At 43.4% G+C, this 13848-nt stretch overlaps 1 protein-coding gene across 1 annotated transcript in view; it reads left to right on the forward strand.

Moving 5' to 3' along the window:
- The window catches only part of col5a2a (collagen, type V, alpha 2a), a 36100-nt gene that overhangs the window by 13610 nt on the left and 8642 nt on the right, over positions 1-13848 (forward strand). Inside the window, exons 2-36 of the mRNA XM_035175186.2 lie at positions 3457-3693; positions 4138-4157; positions 4282-4314; positions 4423-4455; positions 4648-4701; positions 5525-5617; positions 6022-6093; positions 7539-7583; positions 7695-7748; positions 7828-7881; positions 8413-8466; positions 8578-8631; positions 8760-8813; positions 8932-8976; positions 9261-9314; positions 9469-9513; positions 9715-9768; positions 9993-10091; positions 10230-10274; positions 10354-10452; positions 10549-10602; positions 10773-10880; positions 11449-11502; positions 11618-11716; positions 11824-11877; positions 12015-12113; positions 12208-12261; positions 12449-12502; positions 12594-12647; positions 12758-12811; positions 12961-13005; positions 13090-13188; positions 13278-13385; positions 13511-13564; positions 13788-13841. Of these exons, the coding sequence (XP_035031077.2) occupies positions 3457-3693; positions 4138-4157; positions 4282-4314; positions 4423-4455; positions 4648-4701; positions 5525-5617; positions 6022-6093; positions 7539-7583; positions 7695-7748; positions 7828-7881; positions 8413-8466; positions 8578-8631; positions 8760-8813; positions 8932-8976; positions 9261-9314; positions 9469-9513; positions 9715-9768; positions 9993-10091; positions 10230-10274; positions 10354-10452; positions 10549-10602; positions 10773-10880; positions 11449-11502; positions 11618-11716; positions 11824-11877; positions 12015-12113; positions 12208-12261; positions 12449-12502; positions 12594-12647; positions 12758-12811; positions 12961-13005; positions 13090-13188; positions 13278-13385; positions 13511-13564; positions 13788-13841 (2342 nt within the window). The remainder of the gene's footprint in view (positions 1-3456; positions 3694-4137; positions 4158-4281; positions 4315-4422; positions 4456-4647; positions 4702-5524; positions 5618-6021; positions 6094-7538; positions 7584-7694; positions 7749-7827; positions 7882-8412; positions 8467-8577; positions 8632-8759; positions 8814-8931; positions 8977-9260; positions 9315-9468; positions 9514-9714; positions 9769-9992; positions 10092-10229; positions 10275-10353; positions 10453-10548; positions 10603-10772; positions 10881-11448; positions 11503-11617; positions 11717-11823; positions 11878-12014; positions 12114-12207; positions 12262-12448; positions 12503-12593; positions 12648-12757; positions 12812-12960; positions 13006-13089; positions 13189-13277; positions 13386-13510; positions 13565-13787; positions 13842-13848) is intronic.

Consider the following 13848-nt stretch of genomic DNA (forward strand, 5'->3'; position numbering starts at 1 on the left):
AGCAGGAAAGAGCAGCAGCTGCAGAGCCCACCCCCTCAGCAGCTGTAACTCATCTGGACAAGGTCTCAGGCCTGCGCTCTTCACGCCATTAACCATGTTGTTGTGGCCAGTTGCTCTCAGTGAAATGAAGAGAATGGAAGCACAGTGATCTGAGCTCTCGATGGCCACTATCTTCTCTGAATATGAGTCAAATGGAGGCTGTGAGTTTTGGGCTCGCACAGGAAATGAGAGATCCAGTTTAAAATGACTCATTGTTTCCATAAGGTCATTTTCTAACCCCCCGACTTCTGGCTGCAATTGATTCTCCCCAAACACTCTGTGAGTATTTCCATATTAGCCAAGGAAAATCCATAAACTACCCACTTTTTTTTTTACCTCCTCACATCTGCCAGCTACATCACATCTGTGGCAATGTCCCCCCCCCCCCGGTTGAGTTCTCGATGACCTCAGCGAGGAGGCTGGCTTCTCCGTTATCTGTCTGATGAAGTGATCGGTGCGGAGCAGACACATGAGTCATGTTGAAGAGCTCCAGACTCCGTGTTTTTAAACCAGGGGAGGAAACCGTCTGCCCACTTCGCTGACTGGTGGAAAGTCGGGAGGGAGAATGCCTTTTCGCCGCTGTCACGATTTGAACTGTGGCTCTTACGGCGTCTGTGGAAAAGTGTTGGGGCCTGCGATGAATTAGCCCGAGAGGAGGGGAAAAAGTGAGCGTCCCTCTCCTCCACCCCCTCAAGGCTTGCGGTGGGGTTTTTAAGGCTGCTCCAAAAAAAAATAAACCCACACTTCACTTCCAGTAAATTTCAAACTCTCGCAAACAAGCAGCGTCTGAAATCCCCTTAAAAATCCGTCAAGGGAAAAAAATCGCCCTGCAGCCAAAGAGGTGCGAAGTGTCGAGAGGTGTGAAGTGTTTCAAAATGGCCTCACAAATCTCGTGAATACTCTTGTTACTCAGAGTTCTGGATCTGATTTTTAAAAATAAAAAGGCCACAACTCAGTCAGTCGGACGTTTGAAAGGCAGGAAACTTCCCTGCTGGAATATGTCGTGTTTTTTAAGAGTAGTAAAATACTTTGAGGCGGACAGAACAAGAGCGACTGAGAACCTCCAGGTTGATCTTCTAAAGTACACACAGATAAAGGCTGCGCTCCTCAGCCAACAGAGCTGCAGGATAATAAAGAGCCTCTGTTGTGGGTCCAGGGGCGTTTACAGTTGCATCAACAACTCTGTGTGAATGTTATTTTGTTTTGCTTATTTTTTTTATAATGAGAGTCCAAACCCGAGGCCAGATAAAAAACACCAGGAAGCTTTGAACTTCAATATGTGGAGACTTTTCTTTTTGATGATAATTTGATGAAGATTTTATGTCGATTAGGAAACAGGATATTTAAACGACTTACTTCTTAAGTTGAGAGATTTTTGAATGAACTAAAAATGATGTGAAAGAGAAATGTGGTCTGTGGGTTTGACCTCAATAGTCGAACATTTTTGTGGGATCAGATGTAATGAGCGTAAAGTGTCTGATCACATGATGCAGCCAGTGGAAATCCAAACCTTGAGTTTCCTCTTTTAATTAGATGACGTCCCAATGTCTTGTCTTGTTAAGGAGAGTTCAAATGTGATTTAACATTCATCCTCACTTTGTCTGATCTTGTACCAGGAGTCTCCTCTTTTATAAAGTTTCACACAGGGTTCATTACGTCATCACTGCATATTAGACCTGTGCAAAGTAGTGGAATTAAAAGACCTGGTGTCCTTCTTTTATTTATCTTTCATTTTTGAATCAGTCACTCAATCAGATTCAGTGGGCATTTAGGGTGAATTACTCTCTACCACATAGTGTCTTTGTTATTTCCAATGGAGGAAGCCAAAGTAAAAACTCTTTCACATGTAAATTACTATCGATCGTGAAAATATTCTGGCGTTATGACATTTTTTTTTCATGCTGCAACTCCTTGATAATCAATTTTGGGAATTTTTATGCAAAGTTTTGCGCACACCAACTTTTTCTCGTTGAACTAATCAGCCTTGAACCCACACATAGTGCTCTGTAGGAGATTAGTAGAGTATGAACATAATGTTTCAGATATGTTTTATGAACACTTGTTTGTGTTTGCTTAGTCGCCTTTGTCGAGTTGTATACGTGTGTATCTTCCACATTTCTCACGTACGACTATTCTTAGTGATCTGTTTAATTTCCCTGAGAGCCGCTCAATCAAGTGCATCAACAGCTTCAGCAGTCTTAAAGTTCATGTCACAGGTTAAAGCTACTTTCTGTCCAATGCTTGTCTAAATTAAACAAGTCGTCTTTTTGCATGAGGCCTCACTATAAGCAGACCTTGTCCACAGTGTAGACTGAGGTGAGTGAGGTTTTCACCACAGGTTTGAGTCTGTGTTCTCCTCAATGTGGCTTTTCTCTGTGGATAAAACCCACTTCTATGAACCGTCAGCTGTCAGGTTTCCACTCTGCAGCTTCTGGTTGAGTGGCTGGACACCAACCTGCCTCACCTGTCTGAAGCTCGGAGCTGCCACCTGCTGTTTGCAATGGGAACAGGTAAAGGCCTCGGAGCCTCCTGTCTGCAGATGTGACAGATGTGGGCTCGGATCCTGTTTAAAGTCAGACCCCCCCCCCCACCAACTGGAGGTCTCCCTCTACTCTCACTAATTTCTTTATATATAAAAAGGAGTGAACAAATAAGCATGAATTTCCTATTTGTGAATATCTTTAATTTTGTTTAGCATATTTGTTCTGCCAGGTCCAGGTACCAGGGGCCACGTGTTCAGTTTTCCTCGGTGCACATTGAGGGTACACAGTTCATTTTAAACACAAACTGGTGAATGAGATGTCTGGCAGAGACAGTCGGTGGTTGCAGGGTTTGTCTTTTGAACATGTCTCAAGTTCTTTGGAGACGCTGCCTCTGGAGGAAATGATCTCATGTCTAACCACTGGAGACTTACAGTAAATTCCAGATCTGGATTGTCTCGGTCTTTGTGCGGAATATCACTCTCTGAAATGCACGGTGCACACAGAATATACATGTTGTATCATATTTATCTTATAAAACCCTGCAGTGTTAACACAGAGGACAGTGACTCAGTGACTGGTCCCCTTGAGGCAGCTGCTGGGAGGAGGATTAAATAGTTTAATTACCATACCATTACCCATACCCCTGAACAGAAAGCAGAGCTAATGGGAGGAGGCCGGATGATTGTTTACTCTTTGTTTGCCTTTTTAAAGGATTCAGACACGTGTGGTTTATTCTCTGCATGTGGACACTCGGACTAAAGGTGCATGTCCTCCTGTCTCAGTTAATGTCCTGGTTTATTGGTTTAAGCCTTAAAAGGATCATAATCGAAAACAGGTTTTCTTGGCAAACCCCTTTTTTTTTGTTGTTGCTTTTAATTAACTGACACAAATCTGATAAACTAAGAGAGTGTCCCACCCCCCCGTCTGTTCACAGGAGATGACTTGAGCTGCACGGCCGACGGCCAGGTGTACACAAACAGGGACATCTGGAAGCCCGAGCCATGCCGGATCTGCGTGTGCGACAGCGGCCAGGTCCTGTGCGATGAAATCCAGTGCGATGAGCTGACGAACTGTGAGAAGGTGGTGATCCCGGACGGCGAGTGCTGCCCCGTGTGTGGGACCGACTCAACCAGCACCGGCGGAACCAGCACCGGCGGAACCAGCACTTTCGGTGGGTGAGCAGTCGCCCGCTGTGGTTGTTCGTCACCTGAAGGAAACAAACACTGTTCAAGGGAACGGATTCTAGTTGGAGGGGGGAGGTCACATTAAATGTCCTCACAAACACAAACACAAAGTTTAAAAGCTAAAAAAGAGATAAAGCTATAACAACAATAACAGCATCCTGACCCTGACAGAAGCTTTTGACGGGTTGTCAGTGACTGGGTCAGAACCAGTGAACAAATGTCGGCCATTATCAGGCCGCTGCCCTCACTCGCTCAGAATGAGTGACATCAGATCGATGGTGTTAATTGACTGGTTAGCCTTTGTTTACCTTGTCTGACCTGCTTACTGATGGAAAAGGATTCTCTCTGTAACTGGGTCACTATGCAGTCACGATGTAAACGTGGTTGAATGAATAATGAGATTTATTTTGTTGCTTCTTCCCTTAATGCAGGTGGAGACCGGGTCTATAAGGTTGGTCACAGCTTCATCACTTTGGATAGTTCTGCTTTCTGAACAACTTTAGTGATGTTATTACAACTGTGTGATGTAAGTTTTAAAAAGTTTCTTCCTTTCTGTTCTGCTTCTGCTTATTCAGGGTCAGAAGGGTGAACCCGGAGATGTCCCACTCGTGAGTGTTTGCGTATTCTACACCTTTTACACAGGCTTTTTAATCAATCTCCTAAACAATCCAAATGCAGGATCTAACTGTTTTCTTTTCTTTTATAATTCCCTGCAGGTCACTGGCATCAGAGGTCGTCCTGGAGCGATGGTGAGAATATCTCTCGGTTTTGCCAGTGAATGCTCAACTACCTGAATAGACACTAGATGGCATGAGAGGACAGTTTCCTCCTGCATAACTTCACCTTAAAAGGAAAAAAGTCACTGTGACATGTAAAGCTGCACCTACAATGACGTACGGTGACATTGTTGTGATGTGATCGCTTTGTGTTTTTGTTGACAGGGACCTCCCGGCTCTCCAGGAGACAGAGGACAACGAGGAAACAAAGGAAGGCCCGTATGTCACATCCACATTATATATCTTTCAAATTGTATCTAGGCATTTTTAGAACGGATATATTACAGTACAGAACATAATATAATATAATTTAAAACACGATGTAATATAGTATAACAAATGCAATGTAATATTTTAGAGAGTTTGTTTGTTTGCAGTTCGTTTTGCATTGAATCTCTCGGCCTTGTCAATATGCCGACTGACATAATGACGATTGTTTATTACCAACAAACACATGAAAAGGTTAAATGAAGCGTCTTGTCCTTAAAGTCCATCTGAGTGTCCCTTAAGGAGTCTCAGTCCTTCACATGACATCTGTCCTCCGATCACACTGAGGTCATGAGAATGACTCTGTTGCTCTTCACTCAAAGTGAAAATAAAAACACTGCTCTATTAAAAAAGGTTTTTTTCAGCTCAAGGGCAAGAGACTAAGAGTCAGAATGTAATGTAAAGTGGAAAGTTTGATGTATTATGTGCTTACCAAGCACAAGCGTAGCAGGGTGATGAATGAATGGGCCCCTCCGGAGCTGCATTCCGGTTGAGGGCAGCATTTTAGGTTGATTTATTGGTACATAACCAATGGTTTCCTTTTCTGCACGGCTACAGAAATTAATCTGCATCATTTCTATCAAACTGGATCCACTCTGCATCGCGACCAAAAGCAAAGTATCCTAGCAACGCTGATTGATTCATCAAATCTATATTTCAATTTTAAATAAAATAGATTGTTTTTTCATAGCCACAAAATAATAATGTGAGACTGAGAACGGCAGAGCAATAAAACAAGTGACTCAGCAGCGATTGTGTCTTTTCTGCTTCACAGGGCCTGCGGGGCTCTGGGGGTTACGATGGAGAGCCCGGTGTGCCTGGTCAGCCAGGTGAAGCTGGACCTCCGGGACCGCCCTCGCACCCGGGAGTGAGTCGAGCAGGCAGCACACACACACGTGTACATTCGACAGATTCATGCACGGGCCAGCCAGCGCAGGGAGAGCAAACACAGCACCGATGATCTCAGAGGCTGTGGCGGCCATCAGAATTATTGTTCCCACCACAGAATTAAATATATGAGGTCTACACACATGATTAAATGCTCATAAGATGTCAGCCCCCACCACTGTGCATGTTGGGATGTTAAATCATATTTATGCAGAGAACAGGCACAATACACACGTGGCAATATTAATGCACCAGATGATTAATTTTGCACACTTACATGTTTGGTTTACATCATTTACTCCCACTTGTCTCACTTATAAATGGCAAATTCATTGTGATTAAATACAGTTAAACTAAGACAAAGTGTGTGTGCTTCACCTGCAGGGTCTGGGATCCCAGATGGCCTCAGGGTTCGATGGGAAGTCGGCCCCCCAGGGCATGATGACCGGCTCGAGGGTAAGAAGACGTCAGCGTATTATGAGCCAGCCTCGTCTGTCTGTGTTTTATAAGCCGCTTATCCAGAAAAAAGGAGACATCTTTTTAAAAACTAGCTTTGATTGTGTGTCGGAAAAACTGTTTTTTTTCTCCGTGTGTAGCTTTGGCAGAGAACAGCGACAGACTGGTGATTAAGAACAGCCCAATGGGACAGTGTCATATTTGTGCACTGGCTGCCAATACCTGTTTAATCTGTTTTTAACCAGGGCTCTAAGGAGAAGGGGGTTCAATATGTTTTTTTAGATTGTAAATTTCACATTTCTACTTTTACTTGATGTAGTGATTTCGACTTGAGGAGATACTCCATCAATTTATTGTTTCACTTTCATAAAGTTGGAGAACTTGAGAGAAACAGATGTGAAACAGTCACTGACACAACCTCAGATAACCTGTTAGTCAAGTTACTAAACTCATTGGATCCTACATTTCCCATGATGCATTTCTCTGTTAAAACATCCCTGTCCACTAAACCCTCTCTAAGCAGGTTGATACCAACACCCCAGGTTGTTTATATCATCTGTAATACAACCATTTAGAGAGATGTCTCCAGAGCTGCATAAAACGTATAATACAACATTGTACAGCTTTGTGTGGAACTTGTGAATAACACCTGAAGTGTTTCTTTAAACATGCATATTGGGTTGTTTTCCCACATGTAGCTTGTTGCAGTAAAACCTCTGCTTAATATTCAGTATATACCTTATATATAAACTTATACAAACACATCCTCCTCCAGATTTCTGGATCTAATGCAGGAAGTGATTAATGTTGTAAAACATTATCCTTGAAAACTTCAAAATGCCGCCTGCTGAGGAATGGGAAATGTTGTCCTGTGCAATAATTTAAGAGCATGTATTGATTGAACTTAACACAATTTAAAGTCATGTCTGTGGAAGAACATAAACCATATTTTTTGAGTTTCATAGCTTGTCAGCTACTGATTTCAGATTGAGATAATTTTACTCTTAAGTTAGAAAGTAAAGTGCACTACACTTTATATTTACATCAGCAGGAAACAGCGATTGGCTGATGTCTTATCAACATTGGACGATGGGATAACGCACATTTTTCTGTGTTTACCTGAATAGTATATTAGTGTAAAACTAATAATTATTTACAGTTCAAAAATGTTGTCTCATAGAATGTTTTATCAGCTGCAACAGCATAATAAAATATCTACATTGGAAACTGACAAAACCCATCGATCGACCACTAATACACAACAACACAAGTTTGTCAAACTTTAGAAGTCAATCCATGTCCCTGTGTAACTGAATCACTATGAAGTGGAGTAGTTCGGAGTATATATGTGTGTGTATATGTACACGTGCACACACGTTTATTTCCGTTGTGAGGATAAGGTTAAATTCTGTCCATTGTCTGATGTTGCGTCGTGTTGGTTTCAGGGAGAAGCCGGAGCACGAGGACCTCCTGGACCCCACGGAACGCCTGTGAGTCCAAAAGATCTTCTACACATGTAGATGGACGCTGCACAGTAACCACTGATAACACTTCAGTGCTGATTCGCTCCATGTTTATATTTAAATGTTTTATTCTTATAGGGTCATGCTGGACCCCAGGGGCCTCATGGAGATGTTGGAGATCCAGGACATATGGTACAACATAAATCTTCTTGTGATTTGCATGATTTAAAGCATTCATGTGAGTGTTAGTAACTGTGTTGTTGTGTCTCAGGGTCCATCTGGCCAAAGGGGACCTGAGGGCCCTCCAGGGAAAGCAGGTGAAGATGTAAGTATGACACGTGAAACTCAGGGAAACTAAACCATCTTCCATCTTACTTTAAACAAACCACAGCATTTTTTAAAATAACAATCGGCTAATTCATATTTCCCACAGTTTGAAAGAGCTACAAACAGGATCTGAGCTGTCAAAGTTTAGTGTTGATGTAACTACGCCTTTAAATCCAAACACTTTCCATGGATCCATTTCATGCTTTGTCTTTCATGGGTTAGTGAATGAAAATAAAAGACTTCACGTCAGTGACAGTGTCATGAAAACTGTGCAATGAAAGGATTTGGTTTCCACAAGAAGTCAGTAACTGTGCCTGTGTTTCCAAACAAAACACAAGCAGAGGCAGATTGCATTAAGAGCGGTGTAACAAAAACCCATCTGCAGCATTAAGCTCCAGTTCCTCACATCCTGGATTCCAAGTGCATTATGTCGTTAAAAACACTTTTTCACTAACATTAAACCGGAGAGAATAAATCTGACGTGTGTTTCAGTGACATTCATTTCAATCCGTCTAATTTCCTCACACAGGGAGAAGCTGGCAAATCAGGAAATTCTGGAGAAATGGGATTCACTGGATCAGCAGTAAGCTTCTCCGCCACATGCATCACGCAAACTGTTGTAACCTCCTGTTTCTGGTCTATGAAGAGATCTCTGGATATAACTGATAATGGCTTTCATGTGCACACATTGTAGGGTGGCAGAGGATTTCCTGGTACTCCAGGGCCTCCTGGACTGAAGGGTCACAGAGTGAGTACAAGTTGTCCAGCACATTTCTTATGAAACAAGCTTGAATGGTACATGTGCTTCATTTTGCTGGTTTTCCTCTGCTCTGTCTCATTAAACACAACAATGACGTTTTTTCTCCTTGTCACCAGGGTCACGGTGGTATTATTGGCCAAAAAGGTGAAACTGGAACTGTTGGATCCAAGGTAACAGCCTGTCCCTTTGATTGATGGGTTGAATGATTGACTGCTTAGTTCAATGATCTGAAATATGTTGTGTATCATCGCTGTAACCACAACAAATCTGTTGTCTCTGGTTTTCTAGGGTGCCAACGGACCCTCTGGTCCATTGGGAGGACCTGGACCCATGGTAAGTTATATTATGAGAGTTGAAGTTGCTTTCTTTTTTAAAGATATCCAAAGAGCTGAAGCTCGAAGTTTGAGTGGGGCAGCCCAAACAAATGATAACAGTTTATCATGAATGTGTGGACTACAGCACTCTGTAGTTTACCTTCTGCTCTTATCTAGAATTGAGACGAGGTTGTATCTAAATACTAAATACAAAAAACCCTCTGAACTTACTCACCTTAAACATAAGCATTGAATCATGGACAGCTGTAATTGATCACTGTGTGTGTGTGTGTGTCACTACAGGGTCCTGCTGGGATGCCGGGGGAGAGAGGGCGCTCTGGACCCGGCGGTATCGCTGTAAGATGATATCACCGTGTTACTTCTGTTCTCTAACGCCTCTAATGTCCCTGTTGTTGTCCAGTATTGTCTCTTTCTAGAGCTCGTCTAGAGAGGGCGACTGTCCAACATCACAGTGATTTATGCATCCGAGTGAACAGTCTTTGTCTTTTAGGGCAAACGTGGGACTCCTGGTAACGTTGGAAAAATTGGTCCGATGGTAAGTCAGCGTTCACACTGTTGCAGATTGATTTTATACTTAAATATGTAGCATGACATCATCATGATCAGAACAAACACACATGTGGAGGTACATCAGCCAGCTGCACTCTCCTCCTCTCTTATCACTGGACTACCAGTTTGTTTGCAGACTTTTTGGTTCTTTATTAAATTCTGGTTTTGACCGCTGTTTATTTCCCAGGGTCCCCTGGGTCTCAGTGGCCCCCCTGGATATCCAGGAACCCCAGGAATGAAGGCAAGTACAGAGAAAGCTCTCGTCTTTCATCTGCAGTAAACACTCAGCCTCATGCTAATGCTCTCCTTTAATTATTGAACGATTAAGAGTGAATATTTGGTTTTCTTAATTGTATAACTTGTATGACTTATTACCGAAAGCATATAGAAAGACTGTAGCCAATATATTCCAAGCCAGACGTGTCATTGTGATGTTTAATTGTGATACGTGATTGTTTTCCGTAGGGACAACCTGGTCCCACTGGAGTCCGGGGTCCCGAGGGCCCACAGGGACAGAGAGGAGAGACAGGTCATCTGGGTAGAGCTGGACCAGTCGGCATCGGGGTAAATTTCTTGCTTTACTTACACTGACACATCACATACAGCAACTAAGACACCTTTTAGATCTGCTGTGATGGGAAACATCACCATAGCTAGTGCTCTGAATTGATGATCTAATCAGAGCACTTTTGTTTCTCCAAGGGACCCTTGGGTACAGATGGTGGCCCCGGTGCCAAAGGACCAGTGGTATGTAAAAAGTTACTTAAATCACAGTCTCTATATATTCATGGAGGTCACATGCAACATGACTGATTACTCTTCACAGGGAAATCTTGGTCCACAAGGTCCTGGCGGCCATCTTGGACCTTCTGGCCCACCAGGACCTCAGGGAAGCACCGGTCAGCCTGGTATCAAAGGACAACTGGTAATGTGGATTTAAGTCTGGAAAGTGTTGAAAGTTCTGGTCACTGTAGTTTAAAAAAAAATCCTAACTAAACATTTTTGAATGATTGTGTTACAGGGAGATGTTGGTGTTGGAGGATTTAAAGGAGAATCTGGACCCAAAGGAGAATCTGTAAGTTTCAAATGTCATTCTGCTATTTAAGACAATAAGAATAATTTGGATGAGTTAAACATACAAGTAAAAGTCGAACTAGTTAACTTTCCACAACGTCATGCAAGATAAGGAAGGGGACTCGCCTCTTGGTTTCATGTGTAATCTGGTCTTGTGTGTCATGTTTCCAGGGTCCATCAGGCTCCCAGGGTGTGATCGGACCTCAGGGTGAGGAAGGAAAGCGAGGACAACGTGGAGATTCCGGGTCTGTCGGCCCTGGTGGTCCTGTTGGCGAGAGGGTGAGTCAGCGTGTTGCCTCCTGCTGTTACAGTGACCGAGCTGCACTTTGGGTCAGGGGTCATTGGGGGGGGTAATGAAGTAAATACAGAACAGTAATCTGGCAGACAGTGGAAAAAGATTAGTGTGGGACATTGGAAATTATACCAATTATAAGGGGGGGGTGTATATGGACTCATGGATATTGGCAAACATGGTGGTTAACACACTCACTTTACTGCAAGGAGGTCCCGGGTTAAAATCCCAGGCAGCTGTGGCCTTGCACTGCAAAGTTTGCGTGTGCGTGTAGTTTCCTCCTGGAGCTCTGGCTTCTTTCCACAGTCCAGAAATTAGAACAACTGGAGAGTCTGAATCTCCCATAGACGAGCGACTGCCCTCACAATTACCCAAATGAAAAAAGACAGATGAACGATGGTTTTCCAAGAAAACATTTGGTCTTAAGGGTCTAGATGCAGCTTTTCAGCTTAGGGAACAATGTGTTCTTTACTTCAGCGATCCTGTTAAACACAGTTGTAACCAGCTTTCTGTGTGACTATGATGCAGTGTGTAACTGGTTGACGTGTTTCCTAGGGAGGTCCTGGTAACAGAGGATTCCCTGGCGCTGATGGGCTCCCAGGACCTAAGGTACAATATATTTTATTTACACTTACTGTTTCTATAGGTTGGTTTACTGCAGTATAACAAACATGTAAATACTAACGTCAGCATGGATTAATCATCTTTGTACTTTTTTCTGAAGGGTGCTCTAGGAGATCGTGGCACATCTGGACCCCCAGGACCCAAAGCCTCTGTAGGAGACCCTGGTCGTACAGGAGAACCTGGTCTGCCAGGAGCAAGGGTAACACTGGAGCTTGACATTTTACCTTTGAGCTGGACAGTCTGTTCATCCATGATTTCTGTCTCCACAACATACTTGAATTACATATTTGATCTTTTTTTCCAAAGGGTCTTACTGGCACTCCTGGAGTCCAGGGGGCAGAGGGCAAGCCAGGACCGCTGGTAGGTCGCAGTGCTCAATAACAAATGAGTCATTGGACATAGTGTAAAATGTGTTATATTAATTATAATCACTCCAAGTTAGCTTGAAGGTGATGACAAATTCAGTTAAGTCACAGTGATGCTTGCTTCTTTCTTAGGGGGCCGCAGGTGAGGATGGTCGTCCAGGCCCCGCAGGGTCCATTGGAAACAGAGGCCCAGCAGGAACTATGGGAGTTCCAGGCCCTAAGGGCTTCAATGTAAGGCTGCTGAGTCACTCAACACTTTACATTAACAGATAATCTGATCAGTCACTTTATCGTCCTCATTCTGAAATATGTTTTACTTTGAAAGGGTGATCCAGGAAAGACAGGTGAACAGGGATCTGCTGGAGTGTCCGGGCAAAGAGTGAGTATTGTGCATCACTTCATTTTTCTCCCATATGGACAATTATAGATCCGTCAGTAGTGAGCAGATCATGAAAACTGTTAATATGTATCTGCAGCTGACACGTTCAGTCACTTGAACTGGTTTTGATGAATGTGTATTTATCACATCTCTGTGGGCAGGTTTTTAACAGTCACTTTGTTTTCAGGGTCCTCCAGGAAAAGATGGAGAAGTTGGCCCTGCTGGTCCCCCCGGGCCGGCTGTAAGTGTTTGCTTTCTCTTTTAAATTGATTATATGTTTATATCCCTGCTTTAAAAAAAAATAACTGTGACATTAATGTGCTTTCTCACAGGGTGTTGCAGGAGAAAGAGGAGAGCAAGGACCTCCAGGTGTGAATGGATTCCAGGTATGAGATTGTGTTTTGCTGGTGATGAAATATAAGAAACCTGCAGACATCAGACTCTGCTGCAGACGTGCTCCTATGGCCCTGGTTAAATGTTCCTTTGTGTTCTTCAGGGTCTTCCTGGAAACCAAGGCCCTCCTGGAGAATCTGGAAAACCAGGTGATGAAGTAAGTGTAACAGAAGCTTTTAATCCTGCTTTGAGCATTATCACATATCACTGCATTAACACATTAATGGTGTTTAGTGTCCCAACCCATGTTTAATCATTCAAAGTGACACAAATGACTGAGATAATACGGATGTTTGTGATTTTCAGGGTATTCCTGGAGAGCTTGGCTCTGTGGGTCAAACTGGACCAAGGGTGAGTGACTTTCTTCAATTTGAATTACTCTGAAATTCATAGTGACTCTGAACTGTCTGAGACTGATGATATTTATTTCTCCAGGGGGAGCGTGGAATTCCTGGTGAGAGAGGAGACCTGGGGCCAAACGGTCTGCAGGGACCTAAAGGAATCCCCGGTGCACCCGGTCCAGATGGACCAAAGGTACTGTTGCAGTAGCAAAACCATTGACGGATAAAAAAAAACAAAACAAACAAAAACAAAACCTCAACCTTTGGTGTTTCTCATTGAAGGGAAGCCCTGGTCCTGCTGGTGCACTTGGTGATGTGGGTCCTCCAGGTCTTCAGGGGATGCCAGGAGAGAGAGGCATCTCTGGCCCTCCAGGACCTAAAGGGGACAGAGTAAGTTTGTCATCGTGTTCTTCTCATATTAATTCTTACTCTTGATATTTGTTTCATAGCATTTACTCCAAATAACAGCACAAATGTACCTTGAAGTTAATATGTTTATTTTGCTGTCTGTATAGGGAGCAATTGGCGAGAAAGGATCAGAGGGCACAGCTGGAAATGACGGAGCAAGAGTAAGGAACACATCTTTCACTCAAACACACACAGTCACAGCTCAACCAACAAACACACAAGTTCAATATACATCTGTGAGGCTAAAGAAAATCTGCAACGGATGATGTGTCAGAGCAAACCTGAGACTTGTCTCAGCTTGTTCAAAGAAATGTGTCCGCTGACATGACAGCACAGGTTCAGCGATGAGCCACATCTCCAACCACATTTCTTTTCTGTCGACAGGGGGCCCCAGGTCCTGTCGGCCCCGTAGGATCTTCAGGACCCAGTGGTGAGAAGGTACAGT

The sequence above is a fragment of the Hippoglossus stenolepis genome, chromosome 13 (assembly GCF_022539355.2).
Source record: "Hippoglossus stenolepis isolate QCI-W04-F060 chromosome 13, HSTE1.2, whole genome shotgun sequence".
Classification (NCBI taxonomy): Eukaryota; Metazoa; Chordata; class Actinopteri; order Pleuronectiformes; family Pleuronectidae; genus Hippoglossus; species Hippoglossus stenolepis.